At 31.5% G+C, this 24984-nt stretch overlaps 8 protein-coding genes across 8 annotated transcripts; all 8 read left to right on the forward strand.

Annotated features, from left to right (window-relative positions):
- The first annotated feature begins 4315 nt into the window (after nt 1-4315).
- Tsp_00979 (hypothetical protein) lies at nt 4316-5023 on the forward strand. Its single transcript, XM_003376704.1, has one exon. The coding sequence runs from the start codon at nt 4316-4318 to the stop codon at nt 5021-5023; it is 708 nt and encodes a 235-aa protein (XP_003376752.1).
- Nucleotides 5024-7075: 2052 nt separating this feature from the next.
- On the forward strand, nt 7076-9939 carry Tsp_00978 (zinc/cadmium resistance protein). Its single transcript, XM_003376705.1, has 9 exons — nt 7076-7252; nt 7599-7736; nt 7788-7875; nt 8348-8569; nt 8699-8846; nt 8912-8955; nt 9217-9299; nt 9357-9539; nt 9799-9939. Exons 1-9 carry the CDS (start codon nt 7076-7078, stop codon nt 9937-9939), a joined length of 1224 nt encoding a protein of 407 aa, XP_003376753.1.
- Nucleotides 9940-12504: 2565 nt separating this feature from the next.
- Nucleotides 12505-14069, forward strand: Tsp_00977 (conserved hypothetical protein). The gene is made up of 5 exons (XM_003376706.1): nt 12505-12628; nt 12761-12853; nt 13271-13339; nt 13483-13874; nt 13941-14069. The coding sequence occupies exons 1-5, from the start codon at nt 12505-12507 to the stop codon at nt 14067-14069; spliced, it is 807 nt and encodes a 268-aa protein (XP_003376754.1).
- Nucleotides 14070-14795: 726 nt separating this feature from the next.
- On the forward strand, nt 14796-16641 carry Tsp_00976 (conserved hypothetical protein). Its single transcript, XM_003376707.1, has 7 exons — nt 14796-14918; nt 14974-15118; nt 15169-15403; nt 15675-15793; nt 15851-16036; nt 16092-16261; nt 16468-16641. The coding sequence occupies exons 1-7, from the start codon at nt 14796-14798 to the stop codon at nt 16639-16641; spliced, it is 1152 nt and encodes a 383-aa protein (XP_003376755.1).
- A 567-nt stretch (nt 16642-17208) lies between these two features.
- On the forward strand, nt 17209-18617 carry Tsp_00975 (conserved hypothetical protein). The gene is made up of 4 exons (XM_003376708.1): nt 17209-17396; nt 17452-17675; nt 17743-18068; nt 18144-18617. Exons 1-4 carry the CDS (start codon nt 17209-17211, stop codon nt 18615-18617), a joined length of 1212 nt encoding a protein of 403 aa, XP_003376756.1.
- A 781-nt stretch (nt 18618-19398) lies between these two features.
- Tsp_00974 (Ion channel family protein) lies at nt 19399-20926 on the forward strand. Its single transcript, XM_003376709.1, has 5 exons — nt 19399-19882; nt 20064-20165; nt 20268-20384; nt 20487-20585; nt 20628-20926. Exons 1-5 carry the CDS (start codon nt 19399-19401, stop codon nt 20924-20926), a joined length of 1101 nt encoding a protein of 366 aa, XP_003376757.1.
- A 1160-nt stretch (nt 20927-22086) lies between these two features.
- Nucleotides 22087-22790, forward strand: Tsp_00973 (hypothetical protein). The gene is made up of 2 exons (XM_003376710.1): nt 22087-22156; nt 22627-22790. The coding sequence occupies exons 1-2, from the start codon at nt 22087-22089 to the stop codon at nt 22788-22790; spliced, it is 234 nt and encodes a 77-aa protein (XP_003376758.1).
- A 476-nt stretch (nt 22791-23266) lies between these two features.
- Tsp_00972 (DNA topoisomerase 2-alpha) lies at nt 23267-24410 on the forward strand. The gene is made up of 2 exons (XM_003376711.1): nt 23267-23333; nt 24091-24410. The coding sequence occupies exons 1-2, from the start codon at nt 23267-23269 to the stop codon at nt 24408-24410; spliced, it is 387 nt and encodes a 128-aa protein (XP_003376759.1).
- Nucleotides 24411-24984: the final 574 nt, after the last annotated feature.

The raw sequence follows: 24984 nt of genomic DNA on the forward strand, positions 1-24984 counted from the left end.
TATTAAAATTATAATTCAATGTTAAAATTGTTTACAAATAAAATTAATAAAGCAAATGTCAAAAACAATAAATACATCATACTGTTACTAACCGTTATCAAATACCACAAAGGTATAGCATATAATTACTGCATAGTGCAGCAATAATAAAATTCAGGAACTAAATGAAGAGTATTTGAAATATATAATAATAATTTTCAGGCAAAAATTATCAACACAAGCCCTTACAGTAATATCATAATGCAAGCACAACTTTAGTCTTGTTAACCAACATGAGACACTTTTTTATAATAGTGGAATGTTAATTTCTACTGTATATAATATCATTTTCAATTTGGATAAGTTTATGAATTCTTTTTTTCAGTTAAAACGACAAATAAATTCAACTTCCAAAACTTTTTCTTTTAAATCATACTTGACTGTCATACCCACAGTACTGTAATGCATACAGATATTCAAATCATATATTTTTTATCACCTTTTATGTGTAATGTAATAGGTTATCCACAGTATACATGTGGAATACAAATCTCATTTCCGAGCATAATTTACAAACATTTTCAAACTATCAATCATTTACTTTACAAACTGCAATTGTTGCAAATTTCAATAAAATTAGTAAAAGTTTAAAATAGATCAGAAGAAGAAACTGCGGGATCTATCCAAAGCATAGTTTAAAAACAATTAGCAAAGAGTTCACAACAATCAGTGGAACTCGCATTACCGTTTGAATGGAATGAATAAAATTAGCTAGTCCTAATAATTTGTCGTTTCCACTTTTGCTTTCAGGAACGAGTCCAATTTTACGTAAAAAGCGATCTCGATTTAAAACAGCCAAAGCGTTTACAAATAAAATTGTCGATTCTAATAAGCTGTACAAGCCAAATGCCATCTCTATAACATTATTTTGAAATATTAGCAAAAAAGAGGACAAAAACAAAATATAAAGCTTAAAAAGTTATGCCTTAAAAATTTTCAAATATTTGGATAAAACGCGATCAAAGGCATCAAATAAATTATAGACAATTTAAGTGATGACAAATAAAAAATTAATTATATTAAAAAAATACTTTCATTATAATATTAAACCTTCAAAAATGTACATGTTCAAGGAAAATAGGCTAAAATGATTAAAGATAAATGAAACATATTACTAATGTAACAATATTCAAAACCTAATTTCTCAAATTTGTCAAATTCATATACAGATAAATGTAACTAAATTTAAATTTAAAACCAAAATCATTCCTGTTCTATCTTAGTTTTAACGTGATACCTTGCCACACCGACAATGATAAGAATATTTCTAAATTTAACTTCGTTAATATTACTGTACATATAACACCATAGTAAAGATTCAAAAGTACAATTATTTGAAAACTTCGCCAATTAAATTATAATAAAAACAACTGCAAATACATTTTAAATGTTATATAATTTTGGTACAATGAAATTAGTTGCTACAGAAATTATAAAATCTTAGTGTTTTTAACTGCTTATTGTAAGGAGCTTTCAATTTGACTTTTCATTTATTTTGCATAGCTGGAAAAGCGAGTAGACAATAGCTAACTGCTAGAAAGGGGTCTAACACGCCATATGCTGGGACAATTCTGATTTTTATTATGCATTGAAATCCTTGTTGCATTACTTTCGCTATTTTTCAGCCTGGTTTTGTCTGTGCGGCATTTAATTGTTCTCTCTCGCTCTGTTGATAGTAATTAATGCTTGTTACATTCCACGTACTCCCATCATTTTTTTAAATATAATATTATGCGATAATAATTAATGTAATAATTAATGCGATAATATTAGTAGATAATTGCATTAAATCAATAAAATTATGATTTTTATTAATTTCATTTTTATGAATTGTTTTCAATTTATCTTGTGTTAGACAATAATTATGATCATGCAGTATTGTATTTTAAAACATAAAGAGAGTGTAATAACAAGCGCTGATTATGTGAAGAGAGAACAATTAAACGCCGTACAGACGAAGACCACACAGAAAAATAAAAAAAGTAATATAACACAGATTTCAACGAGTTGTTAGAATTCACTTGTCATATAGCTTATTAGACCACTATGTTGTCTAGGCAGTTAGCATTTGTCTAATCACGCTTAAAAAACTTGTTGCCTAAAAATTTTGCGCAACTTGCTATTATGGACATGTACTTTTTGTATTATAATGTTATATGATTCTTAAATGATATGCTTTAATTTAAATCATACTTATTATGGATTCTTTATTGTAAACAAAAATTTATTTTTTGAAATTAATACATGCAATGAAGGATTCTAATTTAATGAATTAATATATTTCGTCTTTTTATAATTTTTCTTTAATTTATGCTTTAGTTCATGTAAATTGTGAATTGATCCTGTAAATTGACAATTAATAATTCTTTTCTGTTGTCGCGCACGTAACTGAAATTTACATAAAAGTAAAAAATTATTTTTAAAATCATATTTGTTTTTTTCTAATAAAGTAAAAAATGGAAGAAAAATGGTAATTGTAAATTAACAATGTACATACTTTTTACGATTTCATTGGTTCAAATTTTGGTTACATAGCTTCAGGTTACTCAAGAGGTTTTTATTAATATATACGATCTTCGACAATATAGTTAGTAAAGTAAGCAGTTAATAATTAAGCAGCTTCTATTAAAAACCTCAATGAAAGATTATTTTTTAAGTTTAGCGGAAATGTATTCCTTTAATGAGATTTTGATATCATTGGTAAGTTTAAAATTTTTATGTTATGAATGTTTTATTATATGCATTCGTGTGTGGAAAATTTAAGAATGTTCTCGATCAATAGACATATTGCGTAATGATTTCTCATAAAACAAAGAACATTTATCTCGTAGTAATTTTATAGTTATCCAGCATTCGTCTTTTTTAATAAAAAATTAAATTTTCAGATAGTTTTTAATGAAATCAAGATTGTAATTCTGCTCCACATTTGATTGTCAGACAACTGAAAATGTTTTTGCAAACTGTCTTTGCTTAATATTTTTTGGATATACCTTTATGTTATAGACTTCTTTTCTTTACTCTGGAGAAAAATAATAAGCATTTAAAATAATTTTTGCTATTTATTATTGTTTTCATTCAATGTAATTTTTGTTTTTTAAATTTAATTTCTGATTTTTAACTTTACGATTAAATTTTTAGAGGTTCAGTGATTCAGGAATTTTCAGTCTTCGATAGAAGAGAAAATATGGCATATAGAATATATTCTGGTTTTCATTTTCCTTTTATTCTGTACAATCCAACTTCAGTTTTCCCATAGTGAAATATTGTTGTTTTCTATTGTATACTTTACGCTTTTCTGATTAAATAGTACTTTTACAAAGCTATTAACTTATTAGCTTGCAGCTAAATGGCCTGTAGAATAACCCCTCAAAAAGTGTACAAAGTGTATAAGTTAAATTTGTTTCTTATACGTATTCATAGAACAATATTTATTAGTTTCCAAAGTGTTATGTATGAGCGCTGCAGATCGTCTCACGTGAACAAATAAGAAATACGAGAATTGTAACCAAGGTTAAAAGAACTCTGTCCGCTTTAAATGTTCATTTCAGCTTTTCACCTTTAATAAAGTAATTTATTTATATTTTTTGACGCGCGATGAACTTTTTCAATTCAAACGTTGTATTTGGTTTGTTGTGTGCTGATTTGCGCCTGATAAAAAATCTATTGGAATGCATTCAGCCGATTGCACTGGGAATTTCTCTTTATCCATGGTACTCTTGCACTGCTTGAAATTAATTTTCGGTGTATCATTTTGCTTGTTCAACAAAATACTTTTGTATGACGGTACTAACAGCAAAACTTTACAAAAAATACAAGAAGAACAACTTCTACAAAGGTCTTCAGATGTAACATTATCTAAAAACAACAATTTGATTTTCAGCAGAGGAATTTAATTTCGGAAATATATGCATAATATTAAAACTCACTTGAAGAAAAATTCCCAGAAACTGTATATTCTCCTTTGCTCTAGGCTGGTTGCATATCGACATCGTTTATGCACATCTGTAATGATTCAAAGCATTTCACTCAATGAAGTGCGCTAATTGAATACTTCAAATGCTAAATGAATGTAATGGGATTTCATTGCAGTAATTTTCTCCTAACAATATTTTAATTATTTACTTATAAATTTACCAATTCAACACAGTTCGTTTGGAAAATAAAATTTTCCATCAATTACAGTATTTTGAAAAGCAAGTGTTTTAAAAATTGTTTTATATTTTCATCTTTCAATTATAATTGTTAAGAATATCTTTTGAAAACTTTATTTTGAGATATGCGGAACTGCGCGTCAGATGTACAACCAGCCGGCCCTGGTCAACGAAGAATTCCGTACGGTTGCTTCAGCTATCCACCGCCAGCTGGTCCTGCGTATTACGCTTACGCAGAACGATTTCACATTGCCGATTCCACGTCACCTTATGCTCAATATTATGGAAATAATATCTTGGCCGCCAAACCGAATGAAATGACTTATTATAATTCTGCAGAACTGGCCGACATGTCGGACAGTTCAGTGCAAAATGGCTACTATATCCACGGTAGCAACGCTTATCCGGCAGTGATTGCGGCCGACGAATTCACCGTGCTTGACCAACTGCGGTCTTTCTCGCTGACCAATCCGAATGCACGTCACGTGAAACGGAAATTGATCATCGGCAGCCAGGTGTGGGAATTGGACTCGTCCGACGAAGAAGAAGATGTCGACTTCATGCATCGTATTGACGCGCAGCCAAAGAGCCAACGTTTATCCGAAGCTTCGGCTTCGGTGCCGCGAGTCCAAAGTGAATGTTCGGCTGGAAGTGACCGTTGGACGCCTTGCGGTCGAGCGTTGAACAGAAATGGCAATTGCCGTGGGCGGAACCGAAGAAAATTGCACACGGATAACGTGAACAACGGTCGAACGGGGCGTGGCAAAAGTACAATTGTCGACCAGCCGTGCTGCAGCATTTTACCTGATTCTTCGTCACGGCGAACTGTATGAAAAGCCAAAAAAAAGGAATGAAAGATACTGTATACTGTAAAACCGCCATGTTTGTAAGTTTTTCGCGGTAGTTTTGTTTTTATGCTTTTATTCGAAAAAAAATTCCAAAAAAAACTGAAAAAATCCCTAAAGCCCAAAAAAAGTTTCTACGTTTCCTCATAATTTATTGTTTTTTGTGTTCATGAGCCGAGAAAATGGCAACAGCAAAAAAATTATAATAATCCATTTTCCACTGTCACCTGTATCGTGCACTCGGGAGAGCATCAGATGATTTGTGAAATTTGTTCTTCTTCTGCAAACTGACCAAAAAGCATTTTTTGAAATCTGCAACACAGGCAGACAGATACACATCAATGATCTATTATTTTTATCTTAAGATCTTATGCGTATGTTGTTTTTCTTTTCTTTTTTTTGTGGAGAAGAAGTAAAATAACAGGTGACAATACTGTTACTTTTTCTGCTGTTTTTGTCGGATGGCAATGTGTTCAAGATTTGCTAATTTTGAAGAAATTTTTAAATTTCTAATCCATCTTGATAATTATCACTATTTGCATAAATATTTCATTCCCACATAAGCTGAATGGAACATTTGCAATGGTCCTCCATTAATGCAAAATAGCCGACTTTAATTCGATCAAAACGTTGTAAAAACAAAGTATTATGCTTGATGGAATTAATTTCCTTTGTTACGTTATTTTAAAAAATGGAAAAACAAAATTTTGTTCATTCGATTTTCGCAAGTCAAATAAATGATTGAAACAGTGATATGCTGCTTCCAACGTGAATGCAAACAAAAAGTTGCTTATCGACCGTCCGTGGTCGGTTCCGGTTTGTTTTCGATAAGCATAGTTTCAGTTCAGTTGGACATTTGATATTTGAGCTCGAATAAATTGCAAAGCCACAGATGCCTTTGCATTTTGTCACTTGTCAACAGAAACATTCTCCGACAACAATCGTAAACAATTTGTTTACAACAGCTGACCAGATATTTCAAATCAACAAACATTGGTTTTTGAACGTTGTATTTGTTTTCTGGTAAATGTTTTGTCTTACGAATTTCCCAATTTTTGTTCTTATTTATAAAATTAATGCAAAAATCAATTGTTGTCATTGCGAACAATTTAAATTATTCCCCAATAATCGTTAATTTTTTTATTCTTTTTAATCGTAATGTGATGATATTCATGTTTTGAATAAATCTGATATTTTTCAAATAATTACGTAATTAACGCTATTTTTACCTAACTTAAAAGTATGTCAATCAATCAATCAATCATAATAAGGATATTCAGTAAATCATCGTCCAGAATTAGCACTTCTCATTATTTTATATAAAATTTTGCTGCTCTAGCATTCATTCTACATTATAGTACAATTTTTATTTTTAAATAGTAATTATTTTTCTTCAGTATTAACTTTCATTTAAAAAATTTAGAAAATTTCGAAACGAGCATTGCAATACTATTACGCGAATAAATTTATAATTAAAAAAAAAAGGTTGATGAAAGTTATTTGAAATTTATATGTTTGTTTCATTAAATTTAAAACATTATTTTTCATTTACCCAGTTATTGACTGAATTTAACAAAATATCGTTATTCAATTATTGCATTCTTATAAGTACCTGCTTTCTGTTATATTTACTGTAATATAGTAGAAAATGCTTGATAATCTTTAATGTTGATTTTGACTTGTGACAGTATTTCTAGTGTGTGTTTGTTGTTTAAACTGAAGGTTGTTTCAACTGTGTTTACTCTTAATTGTTCCTTGTTAGTTTCGTAGGTAATGTATTTATTTACTCCTCTTGTATTTTTGCAATTAATTGATCTGACAGTTCTTCTTTATTGGAATTTATAATCTGTTTAACTTGAACAATTATGAATTGAAAGTTTTCTATATATTAAATTTAACGATTAAAAATTATTTCGCCAAAGTTAGCATGATAGACAGAGCGATTCGTCAGTGCTGTAATTTCGTTCAGTAAATCAATTGAATGAATTTTTATTTCAGTTCAACATTTATTTTTAGGTGCTTCAATTTTTTAGTTTTAGCATGGGGCGTTATACTGGAAAATCGTGTCGTTTGGCAGTCATGCTTATATTGACTTTCAGTTTTTTCTTGGTCGAAATCGTATTTGGATATGTCACAAATTCCACGGCACTTGTGGCCGACTCGTTTCACATGCTCTCTGACGTGTTAGCGTTATTCATTGCTTTTTTTTGTATGAAAGTAAGTTTTAGTTTTCAAATATAAATATGTAGATGCATTTATTTTATATTAATATTTATCTTTTCGTTTTTAACTGCTATAATTAGTATTTTATCATTGCCAGTTGTTTGCTTTTAATTTTATAGGTAAATTTGTTCATAACTATGAATATTTGCTTTGGGAATGACGCTAATCTGATAAAAAAATTTTTCATGCGCTTATTTGACTAGCATTGAAATATGCTTTAATCGAATTGAACATTAAGTTTCACTTTTCTTAAACATACATGAAAACATAGTGCTGCGCGTCAAACAGTTCTACATTTTGTAAATATATAGACGTTGCTGTTGAAAATTTACTTTTTTAGTTTTCTAAAAAAAGCCCTTCGAATAAGAATACGTTTGGTTGGATTCGAGCAGAAGTTTTAGGGGCTCTTATAAATTCAGTATTTCTTTTGGCACTATGCTTTTCCATTTTTATAGAAGCCATCAAACGACTTCTGGAGGTAATTTTTTCAACTCCAGAATTTACATTTTTATGTCTGTTGTCTGTTTAGCCAGAAGAAATTGAACATCCGCTGCAAATTTTAATTGTTGGTGTGCTTGGATTTTTGGTGAACATCATTGGAATATTTATGTTTCATGGTAAGTGATTTGAACGCCAAACGAAAATTTTATTTCCCTTGTTGATAATTATTTCTATGTATGAATTTATGTTAAACATATTTCGAAATTGAAAATTTCGTTTTCATAAAAGGCAGGACTTTTGTTAAATTTTGTATTTAACTGAAATGCAAGTTTGAACTTAATTTTCAATTAGTTGCAGATGTTTATGTAGGGAAATTTGATTTTTTTTAAAAAGTATGCATATATATGCTAACTGCTATATGTATAGATTTGACGTATTTTTTTAAACTTTGCAGTATTTGATTTTTTAGTTTTTGTATATTAAATAGTAATTTAATGTTGTTTTGTTTTGTATATATTAGATAAATTTGTAATTTCTCAATTTTGTTGCATATTGAAAATTAATGTTAAGAAAATTGTTTTAAAATATGTTAAATTTTTTGAAATTATTTTTCTTTTTGAAAAATTGTACCATATTTTTTGCATTTAGGTCATGCATCTTTAAATGGCCATGGACATTCGCATGGTAGTCGATTTGCGGATAGAATAAATGAAGAATTTGAAGAATCGTATGAGCAGTTGAATTCGATCTCAGAAGCACACAACATTTCATTTTTGTCTGATAGCAACGAGGCTAACAATTTCAAAAGACCCAACGGAAATAGTTCGGCTAAGTCGGAAAAAAATTCGAAATTAATATCAAATGTTAATAGTAAGAATTTTAAAAATAATTTTTTCATTTTCAATACTTACATATTTTATATTTGAATGTTGAAAAACTGTGCTCATGAAGAAATTGTTTTAATTTATATCTTGTTTGTTTACTGAATTAATTGTTTAGTGGCTAGCTCAACACAGATGAACATGCATGGAGTTTTTTTGCACATACTTGGCGATGCGTTGGGTTCTGTAATTGTTATAGTGAATGCGATCATTTGTTGGCAAGTGAATAACACTTCATTGAGGAAATATTTGGACCCTAGTTTGAGGTAGCTAATCTTTTGTATATGTTATGTGTGAGCAGTTGTTTTAATTCTTAGATATATACTTTTAGCTTATTTCTTGCACTTATTATTACTGCGACCACATTGCCTTTATGTGAGTATTTTGATGTTTTTTGTAATTTCAAAAATCACCGAGATAATTTTTTTAACTAAATTTTATTAACTTATTTTTTTTAACTAGTCATGAAATTAATTTCGAACAATTCCAACAGCAATAAATAAATTACTGCGTGTTTCTCTGATCGCGGTTTTGATTTTTCTACACATAGTGGACACTTTTGTATTAAAATTTCCATTAATTCTGACATGCTGATAATTAATTTATTAATTATGCAATGGATTGAATGACTTGTAGTTAAAGAATCAGCTTTGATTTTGCTGCAAACTGTGCCGACGCATATTAACGTTAAAGATATTCGATTGAAGCTGCTTAAATCAGTAAGCGAGTGAAAATGAAAATAAAATAGGTGGATATATTTTGATTTTAATTTATAGATTGATGGTGTGATTGCCGTCCATGAATTGCACATTTGGCGGTTAGCTGGAAACAAGATCATTGCAACCGCGCATATACATTGTAAAAATTTGGAAGATTATATGAAAATTGCTGAACAAGTGAAAGAATTTTTTCACAAAGAAGGAATCCATTCTACCACTATACAGCCTGAATTTTTTGAGGTATTTCAATATAGAATTTTTTGAGAATGAAATTGAGCATTATTTTTATTATTTTGTGTTTTGTAATTGAATTTTGCTGGACATCCATAAACACATCCCTATGTTCCTAATAGGCACACATTTATGCTTGGCAACTGTTGTTTGTTAATAGAATTTTATATTATGTTTTGCTTTATTATTTATTTGTGTTCTAGAGATAAATTGGAAAGTAATTGTATTATATACATTATTTTTTTAAATCAATTGGTATACTATCTAGGATACTGCGGCACGGAAGAGTACAGTAGTTTCTAATTCGTGCGCTTTGGAATGTCCAGGGCAGAAAGCCTGTGCACCAAGCACTTGCTGTGGTCCGAATGAAAATTCAAAATCAAGCTCAACTTCTTCAGAATCTCCTTAGCCGGGTTTCGAACTGTTTGAGTACATTTTAACTAATATTGTTTCTGTTTTCATCTCTCTGGATATTTGATTTATATATATATATTTTTTTGAAAGAAAAAACGCGCATATATGTAAAGCACTGCACAGCCGGTGAAACGTGCAAATCGATGACATTTTGCCTGCTTACTTATTTAAATTATTTGCTGTTTTTTGTCTATTCTTTTTATATTTAGCTTAATATGGAATGTTTATTCTTTTTTAAATGTTTTTTCTTCATCATTTTTAAGCAATGTTACTTGCCGAATGTTATGCAGTTTTGGCTGTTTGTTATTTTGATGTTATAATTATGCTTTTCTATTTGATCACAAATAATTATAAACGTTTACAGTGTAAAAGTTACAAGCAAGTCATGTTGTATCTTTTTGTTTAATTTTGTACGAAATTTGTTGTCTGATTAATTTGCAAGGACAGGAATGAATATTTTTGTTACTCCTAGGAATGAATGAATTATTATAATAATGATATTATTATTATTAGTATTATGAATTTGATCGTTTGTCTGTTCGTTTTGTTTTGTTTCAACTGTTGAAAACTGACTTGCATTGTAGCATTGTCTAACTGCATTTTACAATACTCAAAAAGTGATTTTAAAAAAAGAATATATATATATATATATTGATGAATTAAAGTCCAAGCACATGTGTGTGTGTGTTTCGTAGTTATATATTATAAATTGCGCGATTGCAAGTTCGAATGTGCTACCAATTACCAATGGCAGCAGTAATATTGAAGTACTGAAGTTGTGAAGGGAAATTTCCTGTTGAAACAATAGTGCTTTTCAGAGCTAATGCTTCGATTGTTTGTTTAAAAAGCTGATCTGTTGATGTATGGAGTGGAAATGGAAAAGGCGGATGTGCTGTTTGTAAGTGGTCGATGGGCAAAAATTATCTTGGTCAAAATCCGCACCGAGATGCCTTTCTTCCCAACAACTTGTCCAAATTGTCTGGTGGAAATTAGCAGAGCGTGAAGTTTGTGTCGCTCGTTCCGGTAATGCGGTTCCTGTTGACGGGCGTGTCTACTTCCTTTTCTTTTTGTTCAACTTTTTCGTCTTGCAAAGCAAAGATGGGCGGCTTTTGCAATTTCCATTTCCACTGCTACATTGTCATTTTCACTTTCTGCTTTATTTGGCTTTTTTTTATTTCCTTATTTGTTTATTTTTTTTTGGTTTAAAGATTTTTCATCAATTCTGTTAGTCATGAATTTGACGGTTTCAATAAATGAATCGACGTAATGCTTCAAATAATTGAAATAAACGCTGCATATCCTCTCAAATCCTTACTGAACCCCCATCTCACTAGCAATTTTCGGATGATTGCACAATAATTGTTGAAATTATTTTTCAAATATTGATAATGAATTTTTGTTCCCTTTGAAAACTGTAACTATTAATAAATAATAACAATAATGTACGGTTACTATTATTATTATTATTATTATTGTTCAAGTTTTGCATGTGAAATATTTTGAACAGACTGGAACAACCAAATTTGCTAATTATATATGGTCCGATAGTAGAATGCCACAAAATTATTGAAAAATAGATTATCTATCGGACATTTTAATTACCGCAATTTAGTACAGATAAAATCATCGATTTAGGTTTAAAGCCAGAAGGAATAAATTTCACTTTTCCATGACTGTTGTCGTCTGAAAATAGTGCTACTTCACATCCGACATTTTTCTACAAGGGTAAAAGGCAAGGCAATATTTTTTTGTTTATTTGTTTGTTTGATTTCTTGGCATTTTCGATGAAAATGCATATTTTTATTTCTCTTCATTTTCCAATCAACATCATCTCCAGGTTTTTGAAAATTTTTCATACAAGTGCTCTGTCGTTGTGCAAGCTGTTGATGGCTGCTGCTTCGACTGGCCACCTCCCCTGTCCATTATCTACATCTTTACCGTAAACAATCATCAGACAAATATTTTATTTGCTCTTTGTTCAAAGGTTTTCTTTTTTATTGTGAAATTTTTTATGTTTGTAGAAATGTATCTTTTATTTTTCATTTTACTTTTATAGTTTGAATTTAAGAGAAAAATTTATCCAAATTTCACAAATACTCCTCAAAAATATTGATATTTTAAACTTTTTGTTGATTTTTTTAAATATAATTTTTGTTTAATTGAATCAAAATATGAATATTGTATGATAATTTTAACCCATCACTTGATGTAATTTAGAAGTCGAAGAATTTGCAAATGTTTAACTTTTGCATCTTATTCGTATTATTCAGTATTCAATAACAACAATAATATGAATATGAATAGTTTCCAAAATTGTTGAGCAGCTGTGTTTGCTGTGACATTGCTGAACAGAATCGAATTTCAGGTCCAACTGCACCTCTCATGTGCGTGAAATGAACCAGCTGACACGCATCATCTGCCTCTGAAATTCAACGCCCGCTTGCTTCTATGAGCAAATTTTCAGCCTAGCCGACCTCTTCTCCCAACTGCCCTTTGCAAACATCCCGTCCAAAAAGAGACTGTGCTGCCTGTCGTCTGCAGTTGAGAAAAAAAAGATATTATGCATAACGGTGTTGCTGTTGGTTTGCAATTTCCAACTTGGCTTGAAGCAGTTGCGACAATTTTGCTGCTCACAAACGCGACCATCGTCAAAGCAGCGTTCGTTTCGTTTCCCCAGTCGATGGGTTCCACAAAATTCAATAATAATAATCATAATTATACTTGTAAATCTGTTGCATCTATTTTAATTTTATTTGCAGTCAATGATTTATCTTATTATATAAATATATATATTTTTTTTTGTTTGTTCCTTCAAGCGAAAGAGTCGAGTCAGTTGGTGCAACTGTTGACAAAAGCTGTGCCGAATTGGAATAATAATACAACCAACACGAACCCAACGAACAATTCAGGTGCATTAAATTTATTACAATTATAATTTGCATGGAATAATAGAATAATAAATAACATTTGAACACGTTTGAAAAATGCACGACATACTTTTGGTTGTTGCATTGAAGAAACAATGTTCCTATTCTTTTAACAATAAGATCGACTAGTTTGGAAAATTATTATTAATTCGCAAATGCTTTCTTTGTTAAGCATTTGATGAATCTGTATTATTATTTTCAATTTGAAATAGACGAGCAGTTTAATTGAAAATATTTTTTTCTGATTAAGAAATAATTTTTCCAAAATGTTCCGTTGTTAACTGAATTCTTTTCACTAATGTAAAAGTATCCTACAGACGTACTGATTTTTAATCGGCAAATTGCATAATGAAAAGTTTATTGAAAATATTATTTTCTAAATCATAAAAGTCATTTCAGAAAATAAGAAAAATTTTGATTATGTACTAAAGATGCAAATCAACGAGACGGAAGATAATGTTACTGAAGGTAAACTCATCCAAAGATTGATTTGATTGCATGTCACTTCCTAATTGTCTGTTGATAGAGGCTGCAACGAATTGTGGCTATTTTTTTCATTTATATTAAAATGCATTCAAAAATAAAAAACAAATTCAAATTTTTTTATTTAGGTGTAGAGCCAGTGGAAATTGATACGAACGTTTTGATTTGGCATCAGCGGTTGAATCCGAGTGCAGTACGAGTGCGATGGTATTTTTCGGCTAGATTCACTCGCAAGCACAACATAACGGGTTCGTTGGTGTTGTACACGTCGGATGCCAGTTTGGAAGATCACAAGTGGAAGAAAATAATTGTCATCGAACCCAGACATCATTTGACCATTGGCGATTTGGATGCGAACAAGAAGTATTACGTTAAAGTTTTTCCCAGAACTTCTGAGACGACAATTCTGCTAAACATTTTGCCTCTGATTGTACTACCGTATTCTTTCAATTCAATACATTCTGCTCATTTCAATCAATCAACTGAAGCTGCGTTTGAAACTGATCGAAAAACTGGCGTCGTACGTGAAATTTCTTCTTTTTTTTAAAAAAAGTTATTAAAATTTATAATTTCAATCCAATTTCAGCAAGAACATTTCTGCTTGAAAATATGCAACTTGACCGCCGTGTCTAATCAATGCCTTGCGGATGAAAAATGTATTCTCTTGTCAAATGATCAGTACAGTTTACCGGTTTGTTTGCCAGTCAAGTCTTGAATAATCTGAAGCAGAAGTCTCGCCATTGATGCTTTTTTAAAAGTTTACGTTGTGCAAACAAGTCAATCAAAAAAAACATCTCGTAAATATTTGTACCATCTTTTCGATGGACGAATAAGTAAACATTTCTTTGAACAGTTTAACAGTTATTCTCATTAAATCCCACTGATAACAATTTTCAATTAAAAACTGCATCACTTTTGATCAAAATATGCATCTCTATATATACATAGTTATTAAATGATTAGTATTAAAATCTTTTAATTATTATTTAAAGAAATATATGTATTACATTTAACAAATGAAATATTTTATATCTGCTCTTTTAAATGCTTTTAGAATTAATATTTAATAACAATAATATTGAACGTGAAATACAGTTACTGTAATATCGTATACTAACCGTAATTGTGTTCATATTCAAACAGTCAAACAAAGACGCATTGAACGTCGATAAGCAGCAGTGCATTTTTATGTGATATAAATGTGAAATAAATATAATAACTGCATGATGTTTGCATGCATGCGTGATTTTTTATATTCAGTTAAATTGCGCATTTATTTAAACAAAAGTTTTTAGACATATTGATTGAATAGGGTGGTTTAACGCATCTGTGCAAATATATTTTTCTTTAAATATTTTAAAATTGTGTTAATGAAGCGGACATCGACTGTATGGAATTTAAATTTTTTTTAAACATAAACGCTTTCAGTGAGTTGATAAAAATGACAGTGCGACATCGTCCAATTAAGCAATGGGGTCGTTTCAACACAAAAATATTTAAAAAGTTGTTTGACAAGAAAATGAAAACCAAGGTTGAACCGTTTGTCATTCCTGCATCTTTGGAGGTGAATATAATTTTCTTATTTTTCTATTTTTTTCACGTCAACTTCTTTTATTAAGGCAATGAATATTAAAGTTGAAGATCCAAATGATCCCAATTTTGGATTGAAATTAAACGAAACAAACAAGCTGCCGATGTCTGAAACGTTAATTCCACAAGGAACTCGATGCTTTTTATTTGACGGATCCGAATCGCTTGCAGAAGGTGCTTGTGAATTGGAAATTTGTTTTCTGATTTTTTTCTTTTTAATTTAGGAATTTTGCAAGCTTTGCATATAACGAATGCCGTTGGTAGGAAAGGTTTACCAAGTTCTACGATGAATCTGCTTGATTTTGAATCGACCGTTTCACTGGAAGAACGAATTCGAAAAGCTGCGATGCAGGCTAACATATGGGATGCGACGTTAGTGAGCCTTCCGGAACGTAGAGATCCTGCTCTTTGGTGGATAAGTTGGCCAAGATATCACGGCATTCCCGTTTTAAAAAAGAGGTAATTTTTTCAAGAAGTCAAGCATTACGATTGTTTTAATTCTATTGTGTAATTGTTAGATTCAATATTTTTTGCTGGCATTTCAATACAGCAAATTTAGTTCATTATTGAATGTTAAGTTTTCGATTTTAAAGTGAAAATACCAAGAGGTTATGTTCACTAGTGAAGTTTGGCAAAAACATTTTAATTAACCGTGAAAATTGAATTTATGATTTTGTTCAGGCGTCGATGTGTGAATTGTTAAAAAATTTTCATATTTATAATAATTCAGTGCTGTTTTGGTGGACTTTTTCTTTCGCTGTGCTTTAACGTTGGCCGCCAATCATCCAGAAGTGAAGGATTTGCGCTACACTCGTGATGCATTGATAAAAGCTTTCATTGCAAAAGGTGGTAACTAACGAGAACGCGTTGTGACATTATTTGTGTATATTTTTTTTCTCGTTGTAGGCGAAACACTTCTTTGCTTTAAGCAGCAACCGATGATGACTGTCACCGGTCCTCGACCGTTGGAACCCGTGCTTTCCAAGGAGGCCGTGCTGAAAACAATTGAGGAACCTCTCGTCAGCATTCACCCTGTCGGAGAATTGATCGACTTTACAGAAGAAAATATTTCTGAAATAGAAAACATCTGGCGTATTTTTTGTTTAAAATATTATAATTTTATTTTTATCTGTTTCAATTGTGGAAGTTGGAATTGTTTCAGCTGGTATTGCGCCGTCTTCTTTTCCATCAATTCATACTATTCTGACGGTGAAAGACAAAGATTACCGATATCCGTGGACAGCGAAAGAGATGACCGGCAATGCGATATTGAGCTGCTTTACGGCGGCGTTAATTTCCGCCATCAGACAGTATGGAGTAAGTGAGATTAAAATTGTTGTTTCATTCATCCGAAGATACTGGCCAAAATCTACATCAGTTGTAAGCAGAATATGAAAAGTGTTGTACTTTTTTGTAAAAAAAATTTTATTTAACTTGAGCTTGAAATTGTAGTTACTATAGCCAAAAAGTATTGTTTTTTTCAATTTTCTGTACTCTACATTGATGTTTGAATGAAATTTCAGGATTACTGTGGCGTTTTGGAACGTCCCATAGTGTCGCAGTGTATTCAGTGTTGTGAAAATAAATTCGACTTTATCACATTTCAACTGAATACTACAGACCTGGCGAAAAGTGACGGTGTGAAAAATGTCGTCTGGTATGACGGTGGTAGGTGGTCATTGGTTGATTGTTCGTAATTTAATTAATTTCAAAATTGCCCCGTTTTCAAGATAATCAACTGTTCAAATCGCTGCCTTATTGGGATGAATTTGTGGAAGTGGAAGAAGCGAATGCTAATGTTCTTCGAAAATTTCTGGCCATGGTATTCAACTGTTGCAAATGTTGATCGTTGTTGAATGGAAGATCCAATGGTGAAAAGTCTTTCTTTTTTGTTTGTTAAAAACTGAGAAATAAATAAACATACGACAATTGAAATTGTGAAATATATGCCAAAATAAAAAAGAATACAGAAAGAAGTTCAACAAATCATACTGAATTTGATGAACTGGAAATGATAAAGCGTTTCTGTAAGGAACAGTGTTGCTTTGCTTGTTCGAGATAAGAAATTGACGTTAAAATTGCTGAACAAACTGTCAGCAGAAGTTAATCAGGAGATGTTTTTTGTTTATTTTATTCCAGTATAAAAGCAGGCATGTTCTGTCAATTTGCTGGGCAGTAAAATTAGGAAAAAGAAAGTATTCCAGGAAAAGAGAGATAATTTTAAAAAATACCGGTGAAATAAAATAAAAATAATAAATTGAACAATGGACAGTCCACTTTGTGAAACCGAGCTCAGAGGAGAAGATGTTTGGCTGGCGTTGGCGAAATATTTTGCTTTGGATCCAAAGCTCAATCTTCTCGACAGTGTCTCAGCCGTGAGAATTGGAGTTGGCCAAGGCTACATGTGCAGCGTTATGCAAATCAAATTGAACTGGAAGCCCATTTCCATACAGTAAATATTTTCCAGTGAATTCAGAATTAATTCTATTTTTGTCCTTTCTGTTCAGATACTGTCAGCATTTACCTCAGTCAGTTATAGCCAAAGTGCCGCTTTCAAGTCAAATGAAGGAAACTTTTGAATCGCTTGGTTTCAATGATAGCATTCTTGAAGAAATGGACTACCATTCGACTATGCAATTCATGCACAATGCTGAATGCTCGTTCTATTTGTTGTCGTTGAAAGAAAAATTGAATTTTCCAGCAGCAAAGTGTTACGCAGCATGGAATACAGGTGTGTAGATTTTGTTTATTTTTCAAATGAAAAAGCAATTATGGTTTATATTGTTTCAATGCTTCAGATGAAACAAGAGTGAATGTGATTTTATTGGAAGATTTGAATGATGTTGCTGCGACAAAGGGACTTTTTCCTGGACTTGGAGTCGAGGAACTGAAAGAAGTAGTCGAAAAGATAGCTTTGCTGCAGGCTTGGTCTTTGAATACAGATGTAGAATGGCAGAAGGTGGTTATGAATGGGGAAGTGCTTTACGAAAGATTTTTCAAATTTATAGATCATTCTATAAATTCTTTGGACGACTATTTGGCAAAATATTCGGATAAGTTGGCGTCGTTTGATTTGAATAAAGCCAACTCAGTACTCAAGAAGCAGCAGAAGGACATAATCGAGGTGAGGTGATTTGAATTGAAATTCTTAATCAGAACTTTTAATATATCAAATTGAATTGCAATTGTTCGCTTTCAGTTTTTCACTGAACATCGAAAGCTTATACCTGATGTGATCGTTCATGGTGACCTTTGGTCAAACAACATGATGTTCAAGCTTGATGGTGAAGGGGGTAAAATTTCGAATAAACTGGCAGCAATTATAGACTGGCAAATAGTACACGGTGGTTCGTTTGTTGAAGACGTGGCACATTTATTCGTTTTCAGCGTGAACACGGAAGTTCGACGTGCTCATCAAGAAGCTGTATTTCGTCACTACTACGACACGTTGATGAAGCACTTGCATAAGCCGTTGACAGACGCCACTTTTGAAGCTTGCTATGATATGTTCCGCAAGACTTTGGCATTCAAGCAATTGTCCTTTGCCGGCATGACGGATCGTTTTGTTGATGTCATTTCCAAGGGGGATGAAAAGTTGGCTCAAGAAATGGTCAACCGGATATTCGAAAGTTGCGTTGATGGGTTGATTTTTCTTGGTTGTGAGAAAAATTAATTTCAAGAAAAAATGCCAAAAAGTAGGGTTGATTGAAGGGAAAAAATTTTGCTTAACTTGCAAAAAAACAAGCAATCTTTTATGAAAATATAACTTGAATGATGATTTTTTTGAAATGAAAAGGAATTCAATTTTTGAAATGCAAATTTTACAATAATATTGGTGAATGAAATGAAATGAATGGCAATTGGTGAATATTTTATGTTTTCTTTCCGCATGTTTTTGCTGTTTCAAATATTCCAAAGTCAAGCAAAGTACATATATTCAATCATTTCAAAGCGTTTGAAAGCATTCTTGCAACATATTTGAACAGCTAGATGATAAGGTGTCTCTGTTGTTTCTATGCAAAATAAATCATATCACATTGGACTTTTAAATATGAAATAATGTTTTCTTCTAAATATATGCTGATAAAGGAGGTCTTTTTACTCATACATTTGAATGATCGATTGAACATCAATTTTTGGAATTTCTCAATCAAACAATTGATGATTTGTGAAAGCAACTCTGCTTTTTTGCTACCTAAATACCTACAGCTGTTGGAAACGTTGATTTCGTCAATAACTAAAATTTTGACACTAAACAATTTGTTGCGTTTTGTCTGTTGAATTTTTGCAGAGTGAGGGGGGGTTTTATCTTTTCCTTTCTGCTTCTTCACCACCATCATCATCGTATTATTGTTATTGTTGTTATTATTATTGTTATTCTTTATCATTTTTTAATAACTTGCTTATATTCAACAAAGCTGCCAAACTTTTTCATTGCTACCAACTTTTTTATAATGGATTTTACAAGCATGAGAGGACGAAATTGCATAAGCTGCACAGTATGGCTCAGAAATAGTTTGGCATTTTTCAGCGTCATCTGCAACACAATGTCCAAATTTCACCTGCTTTCATTTGTACTGTTGATCGTTTACACTCTTATTGGCGGTGCAGTGTTCTACGCATTCGAAAGTGACCAGCAAGAACAGCAGCATTCCAATATTACCGTGGCAAATTTAAATGAAAAAAATGAACAAGCTAGACGAATGTTGGATCATTTGAGAAAAGTTTTCGCGTTGAAGATGTGGAAGGTTGGTCGTCACGCCGGAGCTATGTCGACCAAGTTCGCGCGGTCCAGAGCCATCTGGAAATGGTATGAACAAAATGTGGACAATGTTACAGAATTCTGCCAATCAACAAATCAACAACCCAACAAAACAGCCGTTGATTGGTCGTTTTGGTCATCCGTCTATTATGCTGTCACTGTGTACACCACTATTGGTAAAATGTGATAAAAAATATGAATTTGCAAGTATTTCATTCGTAAAGATACAGATTCTTCTATTTAATTTGTATTGCATTTACATTTACGATTAATACTGTTTTGGTTCAATCGATCCATCGAAAAAACAACTGATCTAGATTTTTATAAATATTGTTTTATGCATATCTATTGATTTAGGTTATGGAGATATGACTCCATCGACAACATATGGCAAAATATCGACAATGATTTATGCCCTTTGCGGTATACCTTTGATATGTTATATATTGCAAGATTGGGGTTTGCAGCTTCTACTTTCTGCGAGATATCTCATTAAACTGTATGATAAAATGATTGACAGACTGTTTTCAAAATGGAAGAAAAAAAATATGTTGAATATAGGTTGGCTAGAATTTGGCGATTTGCCTATTTCTGTTGCATTACTCATGGTAATCTTTCTGTTGTGCATCTCTGCGTCGATGTTTCTCATTTGGGAAGATGAGTTGACTTATTTTGAAAGTTTTTATTTTTTCTTCATCAGTTTCACTACAATTGGATTTGGTAATATATTCAAAAGTGCAATTAAAATTTATTATATTATTTGATAAATTTTCTTTTCAGGTGATATTGTGCCCAAATACCGCATTAGCATGGCCATGTGCATTGTTCCAGTTTTGATGGGTTTAGCTACTGTTTCAATGACGATAAATCTTGTGCAGAGTAAAATAGAGCGATTATTTGAAAATATGAAAAAAAATATAGAATTAGAATATCAAAAGAAGCAAACTGATCCCAACAAAAGTTTAATGAGTGTAGACTCGGATGAAGATGTCATGACGCGTCTGAAACATATTGGGGATGGAATGTCCTTCGAAAGTCGATTTCTCTTTAGAATGCTTAACAGAAGTCAGAGAAGACTGTTGGAAGAGTGTTGGAATCGTCGCGTTAAAACAGCTAATGCTGCCAGTCAAACTATACTGTTAAATGCAGAAGAGGAGTCTCAAACGTCCATAGCGATGCAATTTCCAAGAAGAAATACCTACGTGTACAATGCAGAATAAATGATGAAATGGAAGAATTAGCTGTCCGTTTCTTGGCAATCAAACAGTGATAAATGCGCTGTTGGATTTATTTCATTGCTTTAGTAACATTTTTCGCTACTAAAGCGCTGGTGTAGTGTAGAAAAAATATAAACTGAAAAAAGAACAGTTAAAACATAATTATTTTAAAATTTCAAAAATTGATTTTTGGCTGAGTTTCTTAATAAATAATTAATTTATTTCAAATGTATTACAAAAATATTTGTGAAAACATTTTAACTATGAAAAAAACTATAAGAAATTAATTAAAGAGCGCGTCACTGAAAATTAATTACTCATCAAAATTAAAAATTCATTCATAATTAATTTAATTACTGGTTACATAAATTTGAATAGAAAAGCAAAATTGTTGCACATTCTCTTCAGTTTTGTAACTTTTTTTAATTGGTAATACTTTGTTGATTATCAAATATTTGCTTATACATTACAAAATTAAAATTTTTATTTTAAAATGTCTTACTTTTATTTATTAGATTTACCAGTACTTTGATATTTACAAGAAATTTTGAACTGGCAACTTATATCAGAATGACAGTTTAAAACATTCATAAAAACAAGCTTTGCTTTGCATTTAATGAAAAAAACATCAAGACTTTAATAAAAATAAAGTGAATAATTAAAAACTGGTTTAATTTTTTTATGAATATGTAACTGTAAAATTTAAGCGATGTACATTTAAACAAAGACAATAATAATATACTATTTTCTGAAATTTTTTTCAAATAATAATAGACATTTTGTATAAATATAAGATAGAATTAGCTATAATTAATAATTTTAATTAGTTTAACTAAATTAGCAACAGCTTATAAGGAAAATATAATTTATCAGCATGTTTCAACTAAAACTTTACCAAATTTATGCAGCAATTGCGGCATGATGATAATATAAATAAACATGGCAGCGTAACGCAGGATTCTTAATTTACTTAACTTCAGTGTACTTTGTATCTGTAATGCAACATTGTGAAAATATCTTAAAGTTCAAATTCTAGCATAATTTATCTATGTTGCATATTTTTTATACGGAACTGCTTGCAATAATTACACAGGTCAACATAATTTTGTGGGTCTCCCAAATATTAGTTGATTTTGGGTATTTTTGACACGCTGATTATGAAAATGACATTTGTTTTCTCCCATCACGTGCTGTTTTTTCAACCGCGTTATATTACTGTTTCCACTATTGTACGTAAGTAACACATTGTGCTTTCTGTTCTAAAAGTAAGTAACAAGACATAAACGTGTAAGGAGACCCTGCAGTAATAAAAAAGGTCATTACAAAAGTGCTTAAGTAGTCCGGATTCATTTTGTCACATTTGCGGCAGTTTTGTAGTGAAGAGCAAAAGGCATAAAATAACAGATTTTGTGAAGAAGGCACATTTCGCATACTTTGGTATAAAGCTAGGAAATCAAGACAAGTCTTGGGCTCCACATATAGTCTGCCACACATATGTTGAGCAGTTGCGGAAATGGTGCAACAAACAATGAAATCTCTTCCCTTTGGTGTGCCTATGGTGTGGCGGGAACCACAAAACTATGTTGATAATTGTTATTACGCATGGTCAAAAAACACTTGCCATCAAAGTTTAATTAATCCGGAAAAAGTTCTCTTATCACCACTTTACATAAAACTGGGTATCATGAAGCAGTTTGTTATAGCACTGGATAAAAATGGAACTTGCTTCCAATACCTTTGCACCCAGTTTCCTTTATTGTCAGATGCCAAATTAGAAGAAGGCATATCTGTTGGACCTGACGTACAGAAATTGATTAAAGACAAGATGTTTTCAAGCACAATGACACAAGTTGAAAAAGAAGCATGAGTTGCATTCACGAATGTTGTTTCGGAATTTCTGGGAAAGAAGAAGGACCCGGAATATGGACGGTTAGTGAATGTTATGCTTGAAAAATTTGAAAAGTTGGGATGTAGCATGAATTTGAAGCTCCACTTTCTGCACTCACATTTAGTTTTTTTCCACAGAATCTTGGTGATGTTAGTGAAGAACAGGGTGACAATACAAGGTGACAACATAAACAACGGATTGAGAAATTACATTTCACTTCGAAATAACTTTGAATTTTGAAAATGTAGCTAAATTTTTTAAAATTTATTTTATTAAATGAATTACTTAATTAATCGTTTTCTAATATACATTATCATTAATTGTAATAAAAAATTCAAATATAGCCAAAAATTATTATCGCAAATGTTGATGCACTTAAATGCTACTGTCAGTTCATTACTGCAAACATGGAAAATTTTCTTTAAAAAACATTTTTAATACTAAAAACGCATAAAATGCATATTGTGCACTTTGTTGCTATCAGTGACAGGTATTATCAAAAATATAATCAGAGAATGTTAAGTTAGTTGAGCAAACAGAGACAAATTCACAGTGCAACAGACATCAATTTTTCTAAGCATGTTGATGCATGTTGAGTAAGCATGAGAACTGGTGCAAGAATTATATGTTAATTGAAGCTTTCTTTTAACGTACAATTATTTAGTTTACGTTTATAATTCTTTATTTATTTGCAGCTATTTTCTCTGAATGTCAAATGAACGCTGCTAAATAAATAAGAAATTGTATTAACTGCAATTATAAATAAAAAATATTTACTTCCATCTTGTGTTAGTCCGTTGCTAAAGAGCGTGACTAAAATGCTATTTTATAAAATGCTCATTCAGGTAATTATTATTAATTAACCTTAATCTGGGCACCTGTCTACATATGTAGACAATCGATGTTTGGAGCAGTGCTGTGATATGAAAAAAAATAATTAGCCCTATTCATTCCAAAACTATCGAAAAAATTCTATGCTCTACCTTCACAGTAAATTTTTCGGTTCTTCGACGTTTTTAAGCTGTTGTTTCATGTTTACTATTCATATTCCGGGCATCTGTCTACATTTGTAGACACATAACACTTTCTCTTTTTTTGATGATTATACTGAAATAATCCACATCTTTGATTATTTTTGAATGTGGTCCATGTTTGTGTGTTTTACGGAATCTGGGATAAAGTTTCTGTAGATTTGTGAACTCTAACAAAAGCGTTTTTATGGACCGTTATTTTACATCATATTCCACTGTGCAACATCTTCTTGAGCATGGTCTTACAGCTATTGGTACAGTGTTTGCACATGTTTGCCGTGATGCTCTGGCATGCTTGCGTAAAGCAGCACGACGTGATCTTTACTCTACATTAGCTGTTTATGAGCACAACAGAAAAGTTACGATGATCAATTACGTGCCAAGGAAAAGCAACAATGTTCTTCTGTTGACTTCATGCCACGCAAAGTTGAAAATAGACAACCGGAGAGATGATAAAAGATCAAACATCATCAATGATTATACTCTTGGCAAAGGATGCGTGGATAGCATGGATGCTAGAATAGAAGATTTTTGCTATAAAAAAAGCCCAACAGATATACCATGCTGAGGTTGAGCTTCATCGTTGAGGTGTGCATCAACAGGGCATTCTTACTGATGAGACATCAGCAAAGTTATCAGAAGACAAAGAAGCGTTTTATGAGAGAGCTTTCAGCACAGCTGGTATACAACACAACGAAATGAGGTATGAAAATCAAAAATCTATGCACAAACTAAACGTGCCTTCATCCACTACAGACTGCCCAAAATCACAAATGTTACAGATATCAGTTATAAGACGACAAAATCCATCAAAACGCTGAGAGCAAGGACGTCAAAGGAAGGTCAAAAATCAACGTGAATTTGCTGCCATTCATGTAAAAAGATATATACGTAGCAGCCATAAAATCAATAAAATATCGTGTAGTGCTTGCATTGAATAAAATAAATAACCTGTTTGTGAAATTATTATTAGTTCTAGAAAAAATAATCATTTTAACATCATGTACAGAGACCAAACATGACGAAACTTCTAGTGTCTACATATGTAGACAGGTGCCCGGATTAAGGTGTAAAATTTGCCGCCTGGATGAGGGTTAATTGAAAATAATGCAAAGCATTTTTTATTTTTTAAACTTCAAATC

Source organism: Trichinella spiralis, assembly GCF_000181795.1.
Source record: "Trichinella spiralis strain ISS 195 chromosome Unknown Scfld4, whole genome shotgun sequence".
Classification (NCBI taxonomy): domain Eukaryota; kingdom Metazoa; phylum Nematoda; class Enoplea; order Trichinellida; family Trichinellidae; genus Trichinella; species Trichinella spiralis.